This window comes from Denticeps clupeoides, chromosome 8 (assembly GCF_900700375.1).
Source record: "Denticeps clupeoides chromosome 8, fDenClu1.1, whole genome shotgun sequence".
Lineage (NCBI taxonomy): Eukaryota > Metazoa > Chordata > Actinopteri > Clupeiformes > Denticipitidae > Denticeps > Denticeps clupeoides.
Genome location: NC_041714.1, coordinates 14,680,931 through 14,696,412, shown reverse-complemented (window position 1 = coordinate 14,696,412; position 15,482 = coordinate 14,680,931). Strand labels below are relative to the sequence as shown.

General features: G+C 41.1%; 1 protein-coding gene across 1 annotated transcript in view; it reads right to left on the bottom strand.

Moving 5' to 3' along the window:
- Positions 1 to 15,482, bottom strand: part of dntt (deoxynucleotidyltransferase, terminal) — a 71,168-nt gene that overhangs the window by 12,991 nt on the left and 42,695 nt on the right. Inside the window, exons 9-10 of the mRNA XM_028989606.1 lie at positions 12,932 to 13,183; positions 11,806 to 11,889 (exon numbers count right to left, since the gene is read on the bottom strand). Coding sequence (XP_028845439.1) covers positions 11,806 to 11,889; positions 12,932 to 13,183 — 336 coding nt within the window. The remainder of the gene's footprint in view (positions 1 to 11,805; positions 11,890 to 12,931; positions 13,184 to 15,482) is intronic.

Sequence of the window (15,482 nt, the reverse complement as noted above, 5' to 3'; positions counted from 1 at the left end):
TTACAAGCATAGTGGACCGTGTGTCACATACTGTGTGCATTTAAATATCCGCCAAGGTTCCACTCCGAATTTTAAAAGTAAAGTTTAAAGTGAAGTGATTGTCACATGTGATACACAGCAGCACAGCACATGATGCACACAGTGAAATTTGTCCTCTGCATTTAACCCATCACCCTGAGTGAGCCCGGGGAGCAGTGTGTGGGGACGGTGCTTTTGCTCAGTGGCACCTCAGTGGCACCTTGGCAGATCGGGAATCGAACCGGCAACCTTCTGATTACAGGGCCACTTCCTTAACCGCTAGGCCACCACTGCCCCTACAATTATCACTAGAATTTTGCATTACATGCTATGGGCAAGGCCCCACACTGGAAAAATACTGCATTGATTGAATTTAACATATATACATAATATTTAAATATTTACAAATGATCACTGCAGTTAACATGTACATTTACATCCCTAAGCACTTCATATTACAGGTACAAATATTATATTACAAGACCTTTCTATTTATTCATTATCACTAGAAGTAAACCACGGAGGAATATCACTCAGGGGTGTGATTGAATCTTGTGGACATGCTCAACTGCTGTTTCAGGGGTGAGTTTCTATGGAAAGCATGTTTGGAAATCAGGTTTGACATTACAGGATATCTTGTCATCAGCATGTGTGCCCACTCCTTTTCTTTTTCATCCTTTTTTTCTCCCTTGTGACATAATCATACTCAGCACTTTCCAGCCTGCTCACTAACTGCTGCCCCCACCACCTCATCCGTCACCCTCTTGCTACATCAATTTTTACATCCGCCCTTTCTTTCCCCTTATCACTCCTTACAACATGCCCCTTAATGATTTCCTTATCTGCTGGCAGATAAGGGCCCAGCTGCCAAGATGACTGTGGCTTCAAATGAATGTCACTGAGTCACAATCCTTCCTTGGGCTCATGTCCTATGTTATGCAGCTAAAAAAAATCAGTTTGAAGGGTGGGACGGCTGACCAGTCTGAGTCTGGAACATTGCAGGTCTGACTGCTCTTCGCCTATAACAGATGGTCTAACCCATTCTGAAAGAGTCCCTGAATGTCTGCCTGGCTGCAGTGAGAATTTTGTCCATGAAGTTGATGTGTGTGAAGCAAAAACATAAATTAAGGATTTGAGCAAGAACCAAATTATGATGGCTGGGTCTGACCATCTAAAAAAGTACAGCTCTTGTGAGATGTTTCTGGTCTTCAGTGTTCAACACCTACCAAACGTGGTCCAAGGAAGGAAATAAGGTGTCTAATGACAAACCATCTACAATGGGCATGGAAGCATCAGAACAGAACCATGGAGCAATTGAACAAGGTGAACAGAATTATTTTTACATTATGGCCTGGTGTTTGTGTTCCTTGTCTGAGGATGAAATGGGACCAGGATGCATTATAGGATGAAGACAAACTGGTGGAGACAGTATGATGGTTAACCTTGGGTCCTGCATTCATGTGGCTGTTACTCAGACACATACTACCAACCTATCCTTTAGTCCCTGATGGTGCCCTGACACATTGCAAACATGGTTCATGGTTTGAGGAACACTTTGAGTTGAAGCATTTGTAGGCCAAGCCAACACATCTCAATTCAGTCTGATTATATCGAGGTACCACCCCACAACTTCCTGGTCAATACGTTCAGAGGTCAGGGTTGTTTTAGTGTTAATGCAAGACCTACTAATTAGACTGGTGGTTAAAATGTCATGGCCGATTGACACATATGCATTACAAGTTAATATTTTATTATGAAATAGTCAAATTATTCATTTTCCTAATGTTAATTGAAAGTTTAAGTTAAAGGTTAAAAAACACACACAATTCTTGTTTTTTTTTCCCTCTATAAGCATGTGAAGGTTAAACCGAGCCTCCGCGGCCCCGCAGCACAACGCGTGGGAGAAAGCAATGGGACGGAAGGTGGACCTGTTGCTCAGAGGCCTCCTGCCCGGGCCAAGCGCACTGACAGCCGGTTGATTACTGCAGCTGCGGGGAGATTAAATTCAGGATGCGGCCGATGAGCATTAATCAGAGGAGCAGCGCGCGAGGCCTAAGTGGGCCATTACAGATAAAGGACCTGTCAGGGAGCGCTGCATATGTGTGTGTGTAAAAAAGAGACACAAAGAGTGAAAGAGAACGAAATACCAAAGGTCCAGTCAAAAAGTTTCAAAACCGACAAAAAACGCATTTGCTTTTCAAAGGGCTGTGAAGGAGCGGAGAGTCTGACAGATGCTCGTGATTTGGCAATGAGCCTCAAACAGGCCCTTCATCAGAGCAATCTGATTTTAGCATGTCATCAAACACAGTTGATGGGCCTGAGAGGATTTTAACTGAAGATAACGGGTGTCTGTAGCTTCGCTGGAATCGTTGTTTTGCGCGCACCGCATTTATTTATGAGCACGACAGTAACCCCGCACACACTCTATTAGCGCCAGATCACTATACCCTACTGCAACAAGGAAGTGGAGAATCACAACCGTAATCCACTTTGTGCGATCGGCTTAGGGAGCAACGAGATAGCAACACATAGCGGGCTGGCGTCGGCACACCCGCTGAGCGTCATTACCATATGTTTGCCTAGAACATTGTCCTGAAAAATGAGCCAATTTTGCTGGCAATATTCGGCATTATCACATTTTCATCTTTTCTGATGCATGGCACATTTGAGTGGAACCGACCGGCTGCCATCAGTGTAAATAAATCATTACAAAAGTATTAGCACTCTCCCTTCACGCTTTGGAGCTAAATGAAGGAGAAAATATGTTAGAGGGAAAATATATATACAGCAAACAATATGAGGCTGGGGCTATGATTTGTTGAGATTGTATAGCTGTTATACAGTGTTTTGATCCTGTATGCGTGATATCTAAAATATAATACTAGGGTTGTCATAAATTGATCATCATGTTAATTCATCAATCATCATAGACTCATAAAATGCACATATTTGCACATTTTGTTACTTTCAGTTTTCAGGCCTTCTTTTTAAATGTAGGTTTATGTACCTTAATCACCTAAATCACCTTTCACAGACACCATCTAGTGGTGCTTATATCATTGTATATGACACTGTCAACCAAAAATCTTTTGCAATTTAGTGTTGGGATTCATTTATTTATGAATGTTGACCAGTTTTTAATTATTATATATTTTAAAAATGCTTACATTTTTCATTTACTCTTTTCAATCGATACCAAGCCTACTAATTTCTAAAAAAAACAATAATCACTTAATCCTTATAGCCAAAGTAATTGGTTTGTGTTCAAATTATGATAATTTATGGACTGTCTGTTCTGTATTTGTTATGTTAAATTAATACACAGATCACAGGCCAAACGCCATCAGACACTTTCTCTGCTGTGAAGCCCTGCCTGCCTTGATCAGCGTTGCATGCGTCACATGTAGACTGTAGACCGCCTGTACTTCAACAAACAGCTAATTAAGAAATGCAAATAATATGAACTTGAACTTGAGAAAAACACACGCTGACAGGGATGTCGACTGGAAAACACTTTTCACTTCATTAGAGACTAATCTTTGCCACCAATCATTCTAGAATTAGAAAACGAAGCAGAAAGGGTCCGTTTACCTGCATGTCAGACATTTCTTCACACAGCAACTATAATCTACCGCCCAGTTTGTGTAAAAAAATGTATTAAATATTCTACTTAATGTAGTGCTTTGTACTAATGAAATACTTCCTTCACTTTGACATGTAGAAATAGATAAATAGTTTTCCAGTACAAATAATAAAAAAAAAAAAAGTGTTCACATGGTATTTGGTGAGCATCTATAGTGCAAGTGAAGTGATTGTCGTTGTGAAACACCGCAGCACTGCACATGGTGTACACAACCAAATGTTTCCTCTGCTTTTAACCCATCACCTTTGGTGAATTGAGGGCAAGGGTGAGCCCACTGCTTGGTGGCCTTGGTGACCTTCAGTGAGAACTGCATGCTGGGTCAGAAAAAGCCATGACACATTGTGAACCAGGGCTGTGCATTAATTGTTGCTATTATTTTTAAACATTTCGCACATTTTGCATTTGGGTCTGACCTATGACACGAACTCAAAATTCTTCCTAGCTGGAGATAGGCGTCCGGCGAGCAGTGTGTAGGGACGATCCTTTGCTCAATTTGCTCCTAAATAAGGGTGTCTGATGAATACAGTAAAGTTATATGTAAACTGTATGCAAAACGATGGCTTCCTATGTACCTTAGTTTTACCTTAGTCATGGTTCAGTTCAGTATGTTTTGGTCCAGCAGGGGTAAAAGGGGTAAAACTTTCATTATTACACAATGCTTTACTGAATAATGTATGGTTCTTTATTAATTGACAGTCAAAAATTAAGTGCAAGTCATGACAACTTGCCAAGTACGGATATTGGAAACTGCTGGGAGTTGCAATGAAACATTTTCTTAATACAATATTTTGTTTCTGTAGTTTGCTTACAGTACATGTTGCTAAATATTTGTCATGATGTGAGGTGCCTTTGTTGCCCAATGGCTACATTGCGACAAACTCACATGCCAGTGGGTGAAAAGTTGCCAGGTGTAGCAACAGGAAGTACCATGCTGTACCCTCACTGAGACGGTGTTTTCTTTTGTGAAGCGTTTCTCCATGTGATGCATTCAGTGTGCATTTAAATATGGTAGTTTCACAAAACTTCTCACTCGCTTCAACAAAAAGTTTTCTCCCAACAAAGAACGGCTGACAGACTCTCTTTATTCTAAAGGTTTCTACACTCGTTTCAGTGCAAGTGGGAAGCAGCGGCGCATCAAAAGAAGCTCTATTCACTCTTCAGCCCGGGCACAAGTCAATGAGTTTGACCTTGACTCAAATGCGATACAGTAGAAAGAAGAAAAGAGGAAAAATATTTCATAGAAATAAAAAACTGACATGCCCGTTTTAAATTCTCTTTTGATTCACCCCTTGGCATTCAGAAACCAAGAAGCCCCCACGTCATTTAAAAAAAAAAGAGAAACAACGTCACTGCCACACAGATGCAAACGCTTCCAAAAGGACGCCTGGCGTTTTCTCACTTCTCACGTCTGTGTCGTGGTAAAGGCCTTGGCGTGATGAGAGGCGAGATGAAAGCGAGCGCCTCTGTCTTGCGTTGGGCGGCCCGGCTGAGGAGACATCATCGCCGTGCCCCCGTCTCGGGCACCAGCTGCGCATTGTTGGAGTCTGACGCTCCCCAAAGCCCAATGCAATTGCCGTGTTATTGTCCACTCAACCGACACGCTGTGGATAAGTGTGTGTGTGTGTGTGTGTGTGTGTGTGTGTGTGTGTGTGTGTGTGTGTGTGAGAGAGAGTGCCAGGTGTGGTGTGAATGTGTCTGAGTGTGTGAGAGACGATGTAAACGGCGCTGTGAGCTCTAACGACATGATGCCTGAAATGAAACGGGGAGATTTTCATCACAGTCTCCTCGCTCTTTACACGCTCTCTTTGCATGCTGGGTCAGAATCAGCCATGGCACGTTGTTGACCAGGGCGGTCACATTTTTAAATGCATTAATTGTTGCCATTGTTTGTAAACATTTCACACATTTTGCATTGGGGTCTGACCTATGACACTAATTCAAAATTCTTCCTGGCCGGAGACAATCCCTTCATAAAAATGGAAATGGACAGTGAAGTCAGATGATGAATATTGTTGATGAATATTGTTGCTGAGCCTTTTTCCCCACACTTGTCTCTGTAACAGTTTATTTATTCAAATATTTAATTATATATAATGATCATAAATAATTATATATATATGTGTGTGTGTGTGTGTGTGTGTGTGTGTATATAGTAGTTTTTTATGGAATGATTAGAATGTAAGAATATATATAGAAAATATATAAAAAAAAAATTAAACACTCTTTCAAAATTCTTCTGTAACCTTCAGGTATCTGGTTTTAAATCACTGAAAATGGTCATGTTGTCCCCTGTCCAATGGTGAAATGGATGTCCATGCATGACATTTTTTATGTTATAATTTTAAAAAAGAACAAGTGTTCATTAAAGCTATAAAGAAAATGCTACACGGAAGTGATGACCCAGTTGAGATGTGAAACAGGCTGTGCTGCCAGGGGACGAGGAAGGTGGGAGTATTAATATCCCTCCATCACGGCGACAGCAGCACCGCCGTCACACAGTCAGGACATCCGGCCGGAGAGGCAGAGGGGAGCTGGGCAGCTAATTTCTCAAACTAGATTTGACTGATGATCTCTTGCACATGCGCACACACACACACACACACACACAGAAAGCCCATGAACTGAAACGTTTCTCAAAACCGTTCACAAATGTATGTAACCATAGTAACATTCTGAAAGATCTCAGTAAAGCATTTGGTTTTATCAACATAGTCATGAAGCAAAATGTTCCGATTAAACTGTTCAGAATAAAAATAATAAAAAGGTTTGTGTAGTGCATTAGTCTTACTTTATCACACTTCAGTCCATATCATGGGTCAAAAAGCAGCCCCAAAGTGTATTATTTTCTACATCTTTGCAATGACTATTAATGTCATAGTCAGTAATAAAGGTCTCAATGAAGTACTAATGCACTTCCAGTGCACATTTCTAAATTACAACAGTGATGCACTGTGAGTGCATGTTACATATCTTCATATACAGCATTGTTAAAAAAGGCCAACCATAGTGCATAGTATGCACACTCACAAACTCTGAAGTTTTCTGGTGACCTCTGCAGAAAGTGGGGGTTATTTTTGGGGCGTTCACTGGGCTGGGGATGGGTTGGGAGAAGAGGAGAGAGACGCGCCTGTCTCGCGCCTGATGAAAAACCTTCCACTTTGCCTCATTCATCACAGCCCCACGCCACATATTAATTATCACCCACCTTCAGGCCTACAGTAGAGGACATGCTCACTGGCCGGCTGGCCTACCCCCGAACACTGATCTGAGGGTACCACCCCCCCAAAAAAAAACTCTCAGAGGGGGCCTTTACACTGAAAATACCAAGGATCTTTTAAAAATGTAATCACCGGCTGAGAAATTATTATTACTCTGACAGCGTCGTTCCGGAGCTAATTACCACCCTGCTAAAGATGTTAGATCCTCTGTCAAGGCGAAGGCCCCAGTGCGATGCAGTAATTGTGGTCGTTTGCACGTTTCACCGGTGCGTCGTCAGTTCCTGCATCGGTGAGGAGGACAGGATGTGTCTGCCGACCTTCTGCGGTCAGCAGCCGAGAGGCGGTGTGATTGCGCCGGGCCAAACTCTCACGCGGGGTGAGTTTTTTTTACACAGAGCAGTCAATTAGAAAGGATGAAAGTGTCGTAATCACAGCAGCTGTGGCCATACGTCGCTCCAATTAATTAAGATTTTTGCTCTGACGAGCCTCAGACAGCAAGGCCACTCCTCCCCAGCCTTCAGGGGCAGCAGATAAAAAGGAAACAGGCAACGGCCAGCGCACAATCCGCCAACGGAGGCAGCTAATTGATCTTCATTACTGTAATCAGGGCGCTGATGGAGCTGCGGCAATGAAAAACTGGTCATTCAGACGAATGATTTCAGATCGGACGACCTTGAGTCCTGCCGTTAAAGACACGCGGGTGTGTCTTAGTGAGGAAGAGCCGTCCGACATCTCTTATCTCCAGGCTATATTGCCCAGGCTTTTTTCTTGTCTAATTTTCATTTAAGGCCTGTGATTTTACTTCATTTAGTGTCTTAATTGGATGACCTGGCAAATTACAAGACCCTCAGACATTGTGACTTTAGCCCAGTGGCCATATTGAAGGGTGTGGCGAATACACATTATATACTATTCTGTTTACATGAATATAAGGGTGTTGCATGGGTTATTGTGTACAGCCAATAAAAAATAATGACTTGTAATTATTTATTTATTTATTTGTTCATTTATTCATTTTATTTTTTTTTATTTAGCTTTGTTCATAAACACACACATGTGCATACATAGACATCAACGATAATCCTGTCTTGACATCCTGTCTGTCAGAAGCAATCCAATGTATTGTTACATATTCTATTTGTAACAATATTCTATTGTGCAAATTCTGCAACCCACACACACTGTATATAAAACCTCACTAAGTTATTTGTTCATCCCATGTGTATATAGCATGGTCACTTTTTAATTCCTGACACCTTATTGTATTTTGTATATTTTTTTTTTCTTGCACTATTGTCTACATACATGTCTGTACTGAAGGAGTTGCTTTTATCATTGTACATATCATTGTACAGGTGTGTAGAGACAACAAAAGGCATTTTTTATTCAATTCTATTTATAGCCTATTCCACACACACACCATGCACTGTAGTCATTTTACTTATTAATGTATTTATTGGTTGACTGATATCTGTCTTTCCTTAATTTTTTCAATGTACAAACATCCTTCACTATGTAATAACTATACCCCCTTCTTTCTTTATTATGTGTTTATTGTCTAGTCCCTTCTAGGTTTCTTTTTGTAACCAATGTGTGACAAACAAAGACACCTTTTGTGTTTGACTTTATAATTTTTCTTCTGTCTGTCTGTCTGTCTGGCTGTCTTCAACAATATATTTATTCCACAAACCCCCAACAACTCATGCAGATGGGTCAAGTCACATCCATAGAGAGATGGACAGGAGGAGGGACACGGATACAGGAGACCGATTGCCCAACACAACACAACCAGTAGGGGCTGCGCAGTGACAGGATGTCACTCCTCGGTGACCACGGTGACACCCCACATGCCCCCCAGTCCCAGTGCACACTTGGACCCTCTGACCCTGCACCCACAACATGCAAATGATGCGAGGAGCCAGGACCTGGGTTCTGGAACAGTAAGCATAAGGAGCTTGAGGAGTGTCTCTGTGTGCTGTCTGTCATCTGGGACCCTTTATATCTTTATTTATTTATTTTTCCTCGTTCATGTCTGCATTTACATATGTCATTGGCGCACTTTGATGTTTCCTCCAAGGCTCGCCTTTTCAAGAGGATAAACACAATCAAAGCCCAGAATCTGAACCAGACGACCCACGGCTGTGAAAGCTGGAGACTCCCCAGCAGCGGCAGGCTGTCTGTGGTGAATTGGAATTAAATGCAAAACTATGGACAGGCAACTCTGTGTGTGTCAGGAACTATTAATGACCAGTTATTAATCTATGTGTGCGTCTGATAGGCTGATGGAACGAGTGTTAAATGTGATGTGATTGACAGGACACATTATAGAATATGCTGGCTCACTTAAAAAAAAGTGAAAGAAAGAAAAAACTGCCCTGATTGCCTGTCAGCACGGTAAGGCCATTGCTTGCTGGTACTAGGCGGGGACAGTGATGGATGGCTACATTATGGGGGGAGTGTAGGACGCCCAAGCATGTAAATCTGTGGGCAGGTTTACGGTTCCATTTCACACGCGGATCCCGACGGGACCCCAAACTCGATTAGAGGCCGTGGGAACGCGGTACGGTTTTCTCAGTGAAACAAAGCAAAAAAAAAAAAAAAGTCCCCCCGCAGTCAGGGGGGACTTGACACGTTGTTTGCATTTGATGTCTAATGAGATGGGCTGTCAATTAAATTTTCTATCGCGGCATATCAAACCAGTCCTCCTTCAGGCCCTGTGCTCATGTGGGGCTTCACCGGGGGCGTCCCTTATGACTTTTGTTCTTTCTTGGGTTATTTTTAAAACTATGAATTCATTTGCAAATGAAAACATTAGATGTTAGGATTTATTGTGTCATTTTATGTTTTTACTGGTTAAATTTACGTTTAATTTAATTTTTCATTTTACTGCACGTGTCTGTGAGTCTTTCAGCCGTCTGGACTGCTTCATTATCCACACGAACAATCACCATCTGCAAAAAAGCGCTGTCAATCATTCTCTGCTAACAAATTAAGCAACATATGCAAATATCAAGTTGTTTCTGAAAAAGACTGGGTGGAAAAAACATGATTTAAGTTGTATTGTGTGGAAAAGTAGCCAGATGTCCTTGTAGTGAGAAAGAAGACTGAAAGACATGATGTGGATATAAAGGATGTCGTATTTATATTTCAGATATTAGGGGATAGGGAAGCAATATGTTTCAGGTACTTTTAATTTTTTTTTTCTGTAAATCTCCAACCCTAATCCTAGAGGATGCTAGTCCTGCACATTTCTGGGTTTACCCTTATGTGGGCAAATGCCAACCACTTGAATCTCCCAAAAAAAAACATGTTTTTATTGTTTAGCTGAAAGTAAAGATACTATCTCTGGAGTTTTAAAAATAACATAATATCTGTTGCATTAACTTCTAAACAATTTCAATATATAGATTGAATCAATCTATATAACTAGCTAATCGCATTCAGTGTCTCCTGCTAGTATTTGGTCCTGCAACTTCAGGCTTTTGCATTTGATGGAGGGATGATAGGGAACGCTAATGTTGGGGCAGGAAGCATTATAACCAAAAATCTATATTGTTTCCCAGACTTATGGAGCAACATTGTGCTGTGACGTCTACTGCACATGCACTACAAGACGTGCTTAATATGACGGGCCCTGTACATAAACAGTATCTCTGGAAGCCATTCTTTTTATCTTTTCCCTGGGCAATCATTCCTCGTTGTCCCCTACTACGACGCCCTTGTGCAGTAAGTCGTTGAGCACGTGTGTGGGACTTTGTACCTGTTTGTATCAGGGGAAAACCAGGAGCATGTCACTTATTCCCAAAACTGCTACTGATGATTCTATGCTCAATTAGTGGAGCCCGAACAAGTCTTTGCATGATGCAAGGAGGCAATTAGCCTTTTCATTCCCATCTCGAAAGCCGGATGGACCTCCATATGGAATAGTGCTGCTGAGCGGAAGAGCTACAGAGTGAGCAAGAGCCATAATTAACCAAAACCATGGTGCATTAACATCAACTTAGCGGAGGTGGTGGATGGAATAAAAAAAAACTTCAACTTTAAATGTTGGTGTGTGAGTGTGTGTGTGTGAGTGTGCGTGCGTGCGCATCCTCCAGAGTAGACGTTTTCGCATAAGCAGCCCTAATCCCTTGAATAACCTTTGAGGATGACGGGCTTGGTGGTAATTCGCCACCCACATTTATATACACGCGCACTCCTCGGACGGGAATGTGGAGGAGCAAATCCGCGCTCGAGTCACACTTTCCACACACCGCTTCCCTGGCGGCTCAGTCACACACAACTGGGATTATTAAGGATAACGCGGAGGCTCCGGTCATGGTTGCCCGGCCGAAGCACAAATGAGCCGGAATGGTGGAGAAATTTTGCATTTTTATCGGAGGGGCACTCTGAAACACTTCAATAACGTTGAACAATGTTGTGGGATAAAGTAACCACACGAATTTGCAATGAATCATTCTCTATTACTGTAAATGCAGATGCAATTTTCATAATCATTCATGAACTGGAGCTGGACTTGCTGAACATATGCCTTTATTTGCTTTAGATGAAAAATAATGCCATATGCTTGGTGTGTGGTGAGCACTGCAATGTCTACATGCAGTTGTTGTTTTTTTTTCCCTCATCTGTTTTCATAAGTTGTGAACAGACTTCTCCAACTGAGACAGAAGCCAGAATCTCATCTTTCCCTAGTACGGCCCTTTTAAGAAGGGATTTAGGACAAATAAGGGGTTTGGGGATATTTTTTTAGTTGTTCAACTAATACAGGGAATGTTTACATTGTTAATATTAATATGTCATTTTATTTTTTATATGCATTACTTTTAGTTATGGTGACCAGATTTGTTTTTATTTTTATTACATTAATTGATCATTAGTAATGACCTAATATAAACCTACATATGCATGTATGTGTGTCTACATTACCTTGTTTCGGTCATACAGGGCATGGTTATCAAGCAGCATCCCTCTCTCCAGTCGGGCAAACCGTCTCAGGTCCCTCTCAAACTGCTGCAGAACAACAGTGGCCAGGATGAGCGCTGGAAACCAGACCGGCCGCCCAGCAGCAAACCAGTCTGTCGTTCAAACGAGTTTCTCCTCTCGGCCTTACCAAGCAGACGCTTTTCTATTGTCCTCTTCTGACTCAGTGACTTGGACGTGAACTTTACCACTGATAAGATGATATCAGGCCCGCGTCTGTGGAAGTGCCCACTCAGCATTTGCTGTATTTACTGCAGAGTCTTAAACTAATGTCTGCACACACACTCCTTCCATTAACCTCCACAAATGAAACCTTGACATTTCAAGTTCATATTAGATTCCTGAATTGTCAGCAGGTCTGTGGTCTTCTTACATTTTAAATGTATTTCTTTGCCATGAGTAAAGCTTTCAAGCCCATTCTACTGCAAAGCACCAGAAGTGGGCAATAACGAATTAAAGGTAATTCATTAAAGTACTTAAGTAGTGTTTTCATGTATCTTTACTTCACTAAAGTATTTCCCTTTGGAGAGAAAGTTTACCTTAATTCCACTACATTATGCAAAATATTTTGTTCTTTAAACGTATGTTCTTTTAAATTATTACGACATAACTGTTGCATTCCTTTCTTATCTTATAACCCTGGGGCAGCTTAATATCACTTTATATGCAATCTGCCCACCTCTGTCCCAAATCTGTCTCTGACATTTTTGTCTGCAGAATGTTGGTGGGAATCTGCAACTTTGTAAACAAAAAAATTTTTTTTGTTTTTTTTTCCAAAAAGAAGGAAATTTTAAACTTTTCACAATCCTTACATATAATAGAAGCCGTATTAACAGTGTATTATAAGTAAGGTTATTGTTTATAATGGCATCTAATGTAATTTTATGTGTGTTAGTAGAGACTATACAGATCTCACCTCCTTAACCAGATGTTCCCTGTGATTTTTATATTCAGGACTGTACAGTATTGTCACTGGTTTGTTAACAGGAATGGGGTTCTGTGTAGTAGCTGTGCTTCCTGTGTGATGTTTGTGTGAGGTGCATATAAATGTTCTGTAATGTTATGTCAGTACCGTAGAGCCTGTCCAGCCCAGAAGGGTGTAGGCGTAACGGTCAGCAGGTGGAGCCACCAGGTCCACCCTCACCGCCCTCCATCCCCGTTGGTCCTCTGGGTTATTCTGCAGACCGCCATCCTCCACAGTCATGGCATCTAACTTCAGGATCAGGAAACACTTGGGAAAGTGGTCCATGGCCTCAAAGCGGCGACAGGGAATTCTCTCCTTGTCAAAGGTGGACTCCTGATAGTCGCAATAGAGAAGAATTCCCTGGAGAGAAAAGATTTTATGAAATGATCAGTGGTGGGGCAATGGTGGCCTAGCATGTAATGAAGCCGACCTGTCCCCTCACACTGTTCCCTCAGGGTTAAAAGCAGAAGCCGCATTTTACCGTGTGCACTGGGTGCCGTGTCACGTGACAATCACTTTCACCATATTTATATTTGTAGGCTATTAAAGGTTAAAAAAAATAACACACAGGAAATCCATTCCTTTTAATGTTATTAACAATAGAGACTTAACTTTAGATGTCATTGAACAGTAAGCCAGGCAATTTGGGAACTAATTTCAAATGTACATTTTTCAGTGACCCAACAGACTAGCAATGATTTACAGTAGCTTGTAGAATTACCTGTCGGCAACAGTACTGTTAAAATCAAATTATAATCATGTTATGGTCAAAATGCTGAAGGCCACTTCATATGACCATTATCACAGTTGTATTTATTTCCCATTTTTCCACCAATAGATAATTGTCAATTGTTAATTGATCTTGGGGAACCACATGACTGAATTATTTTTTTCCAACCTACAAACTCAGATACACACTAATCAACAAGTGTGATGGAGACTAGAAGAAGCTGAGAAGAATGAATCATTTCCATGTTAACATCCAGTTGGAGGTGTCGTTCATAAATAATGAATGATCAAGATAAGCTGCACCCACCGAATTAGCTGTGCTTTACAGAATTGGACAGGAGAGCTGGGTGATTAATAATTGACACTTACGAGAATTTGAGATGACAGTTGGATGCATTTTTACATGCATGCAGGATTTGCTAGAAGCAAAAGAGTGGGAAAGTTGGAGCAAATTTATAGGGGCTTTAAAAATATCTTAGAAAGTAAAGGGAATGAAAGAAGGAGAGAGTGGGAGAGAAAACCAAAGAACAACAAAGCGAGAAAAGGAGACAGAGGGAGAGGGAGAGAAGAGGTTTGGAGTGTCCAGGGATGAGCGTGGAGCCTCTAAATGCATTTCCTCTGGGCTTTTGCCCAGCCTGATTATTCAGCATCCCTGATAGGGGGGCACTAAGGCGATTAACATTACAAATTGTCAGTTTAATTCCAAACCAGCAATAATTGTTGAGCTCCTGTGTCCCTGCTGCAGCTCATAAATGTACTGCACCCAGTCTGAGAGGTAATTGCCGGCGGATCGACAGCTCTCTGGAACTCAATTTAATTGTCAAACGCCGTTCCTGAAACGGTGTGAAGCTCCTTTCATCTCATATTGACAGGTTTACAAAAAACATGTTCATTTTTCACAGATTTAAAAAAAATCACCCCAGGCATTCAGAATTGCAGTGAATGCAAGAGTTTATGGATTAATTATAGGTTCTTAACATAAAAGTGCAATTGAACAATTATTTTCTATCTATCTTGAGACTTGAAAATAAAATTAATAATGAATAAACTCTCTACTATATGCAGATGTTTGTTCAAGATTCGCCATGTCACACTGCCCACATAAAGCAGTGTAAAAGCCATTTTATAAAGACATGAGTAAAGTTTGGGTTCTAGGAGACAGAAATAATCACACACAAACAAAAAAGGTGCTAGAATACTTTCTTCAAGATACTGATGGCTACCAAACGTTATTTTATATATCTGTGTATGTGTTTAAATCCTAATAACACCTGTGACTTTACACAGGCAAACAGCCCTACATTTAGAACACCAAACTGCACTAAATTATACCCCATTGTCATTAAATGAGAAGGACCCAGGAGTGGATAAATACCTGTATATTTTATATAACAAAAAAAACTTTATTTATAATAAATCTAATGCCAAACCAACATATAGGGCTGTACTTCGGGATAAGGAGTGAGGAAACGGGAAATGGGAAAGTCCACTCACACGGGATTCACTACACACTTCAGAAAAGAAAACACAACCATCAAAACCATTAGACTCACTTAGAGGCACACCACCTCCGACCATGACAAAGACACTTGTCAAGACATTCGCAAACGAAGAACAAAGAAAGCAACAACAAACAATATAGCGTCTGAGAACAAAACGTGCTCCCTTCGTTCATGAAGTTCAGGGTTCAATACCGGAACCCGTAGCACAAATACACAGGATGCCAGGGGGGCGTGGCCAGCATTTCTTTTTGGGATCAATAAAGCTTCTATGTATCATTCTAAAAGTAAGATGAGATACATTTAGAACTGTTTTTTTCCACCTGTTTTTTTTAATAGTTTCCGGTCTATGATCAGGTATTCTGCCAATTATCATACCCAACCAACCTACATGCAAATATACATAAAATACATGAAGACCAACACATAAA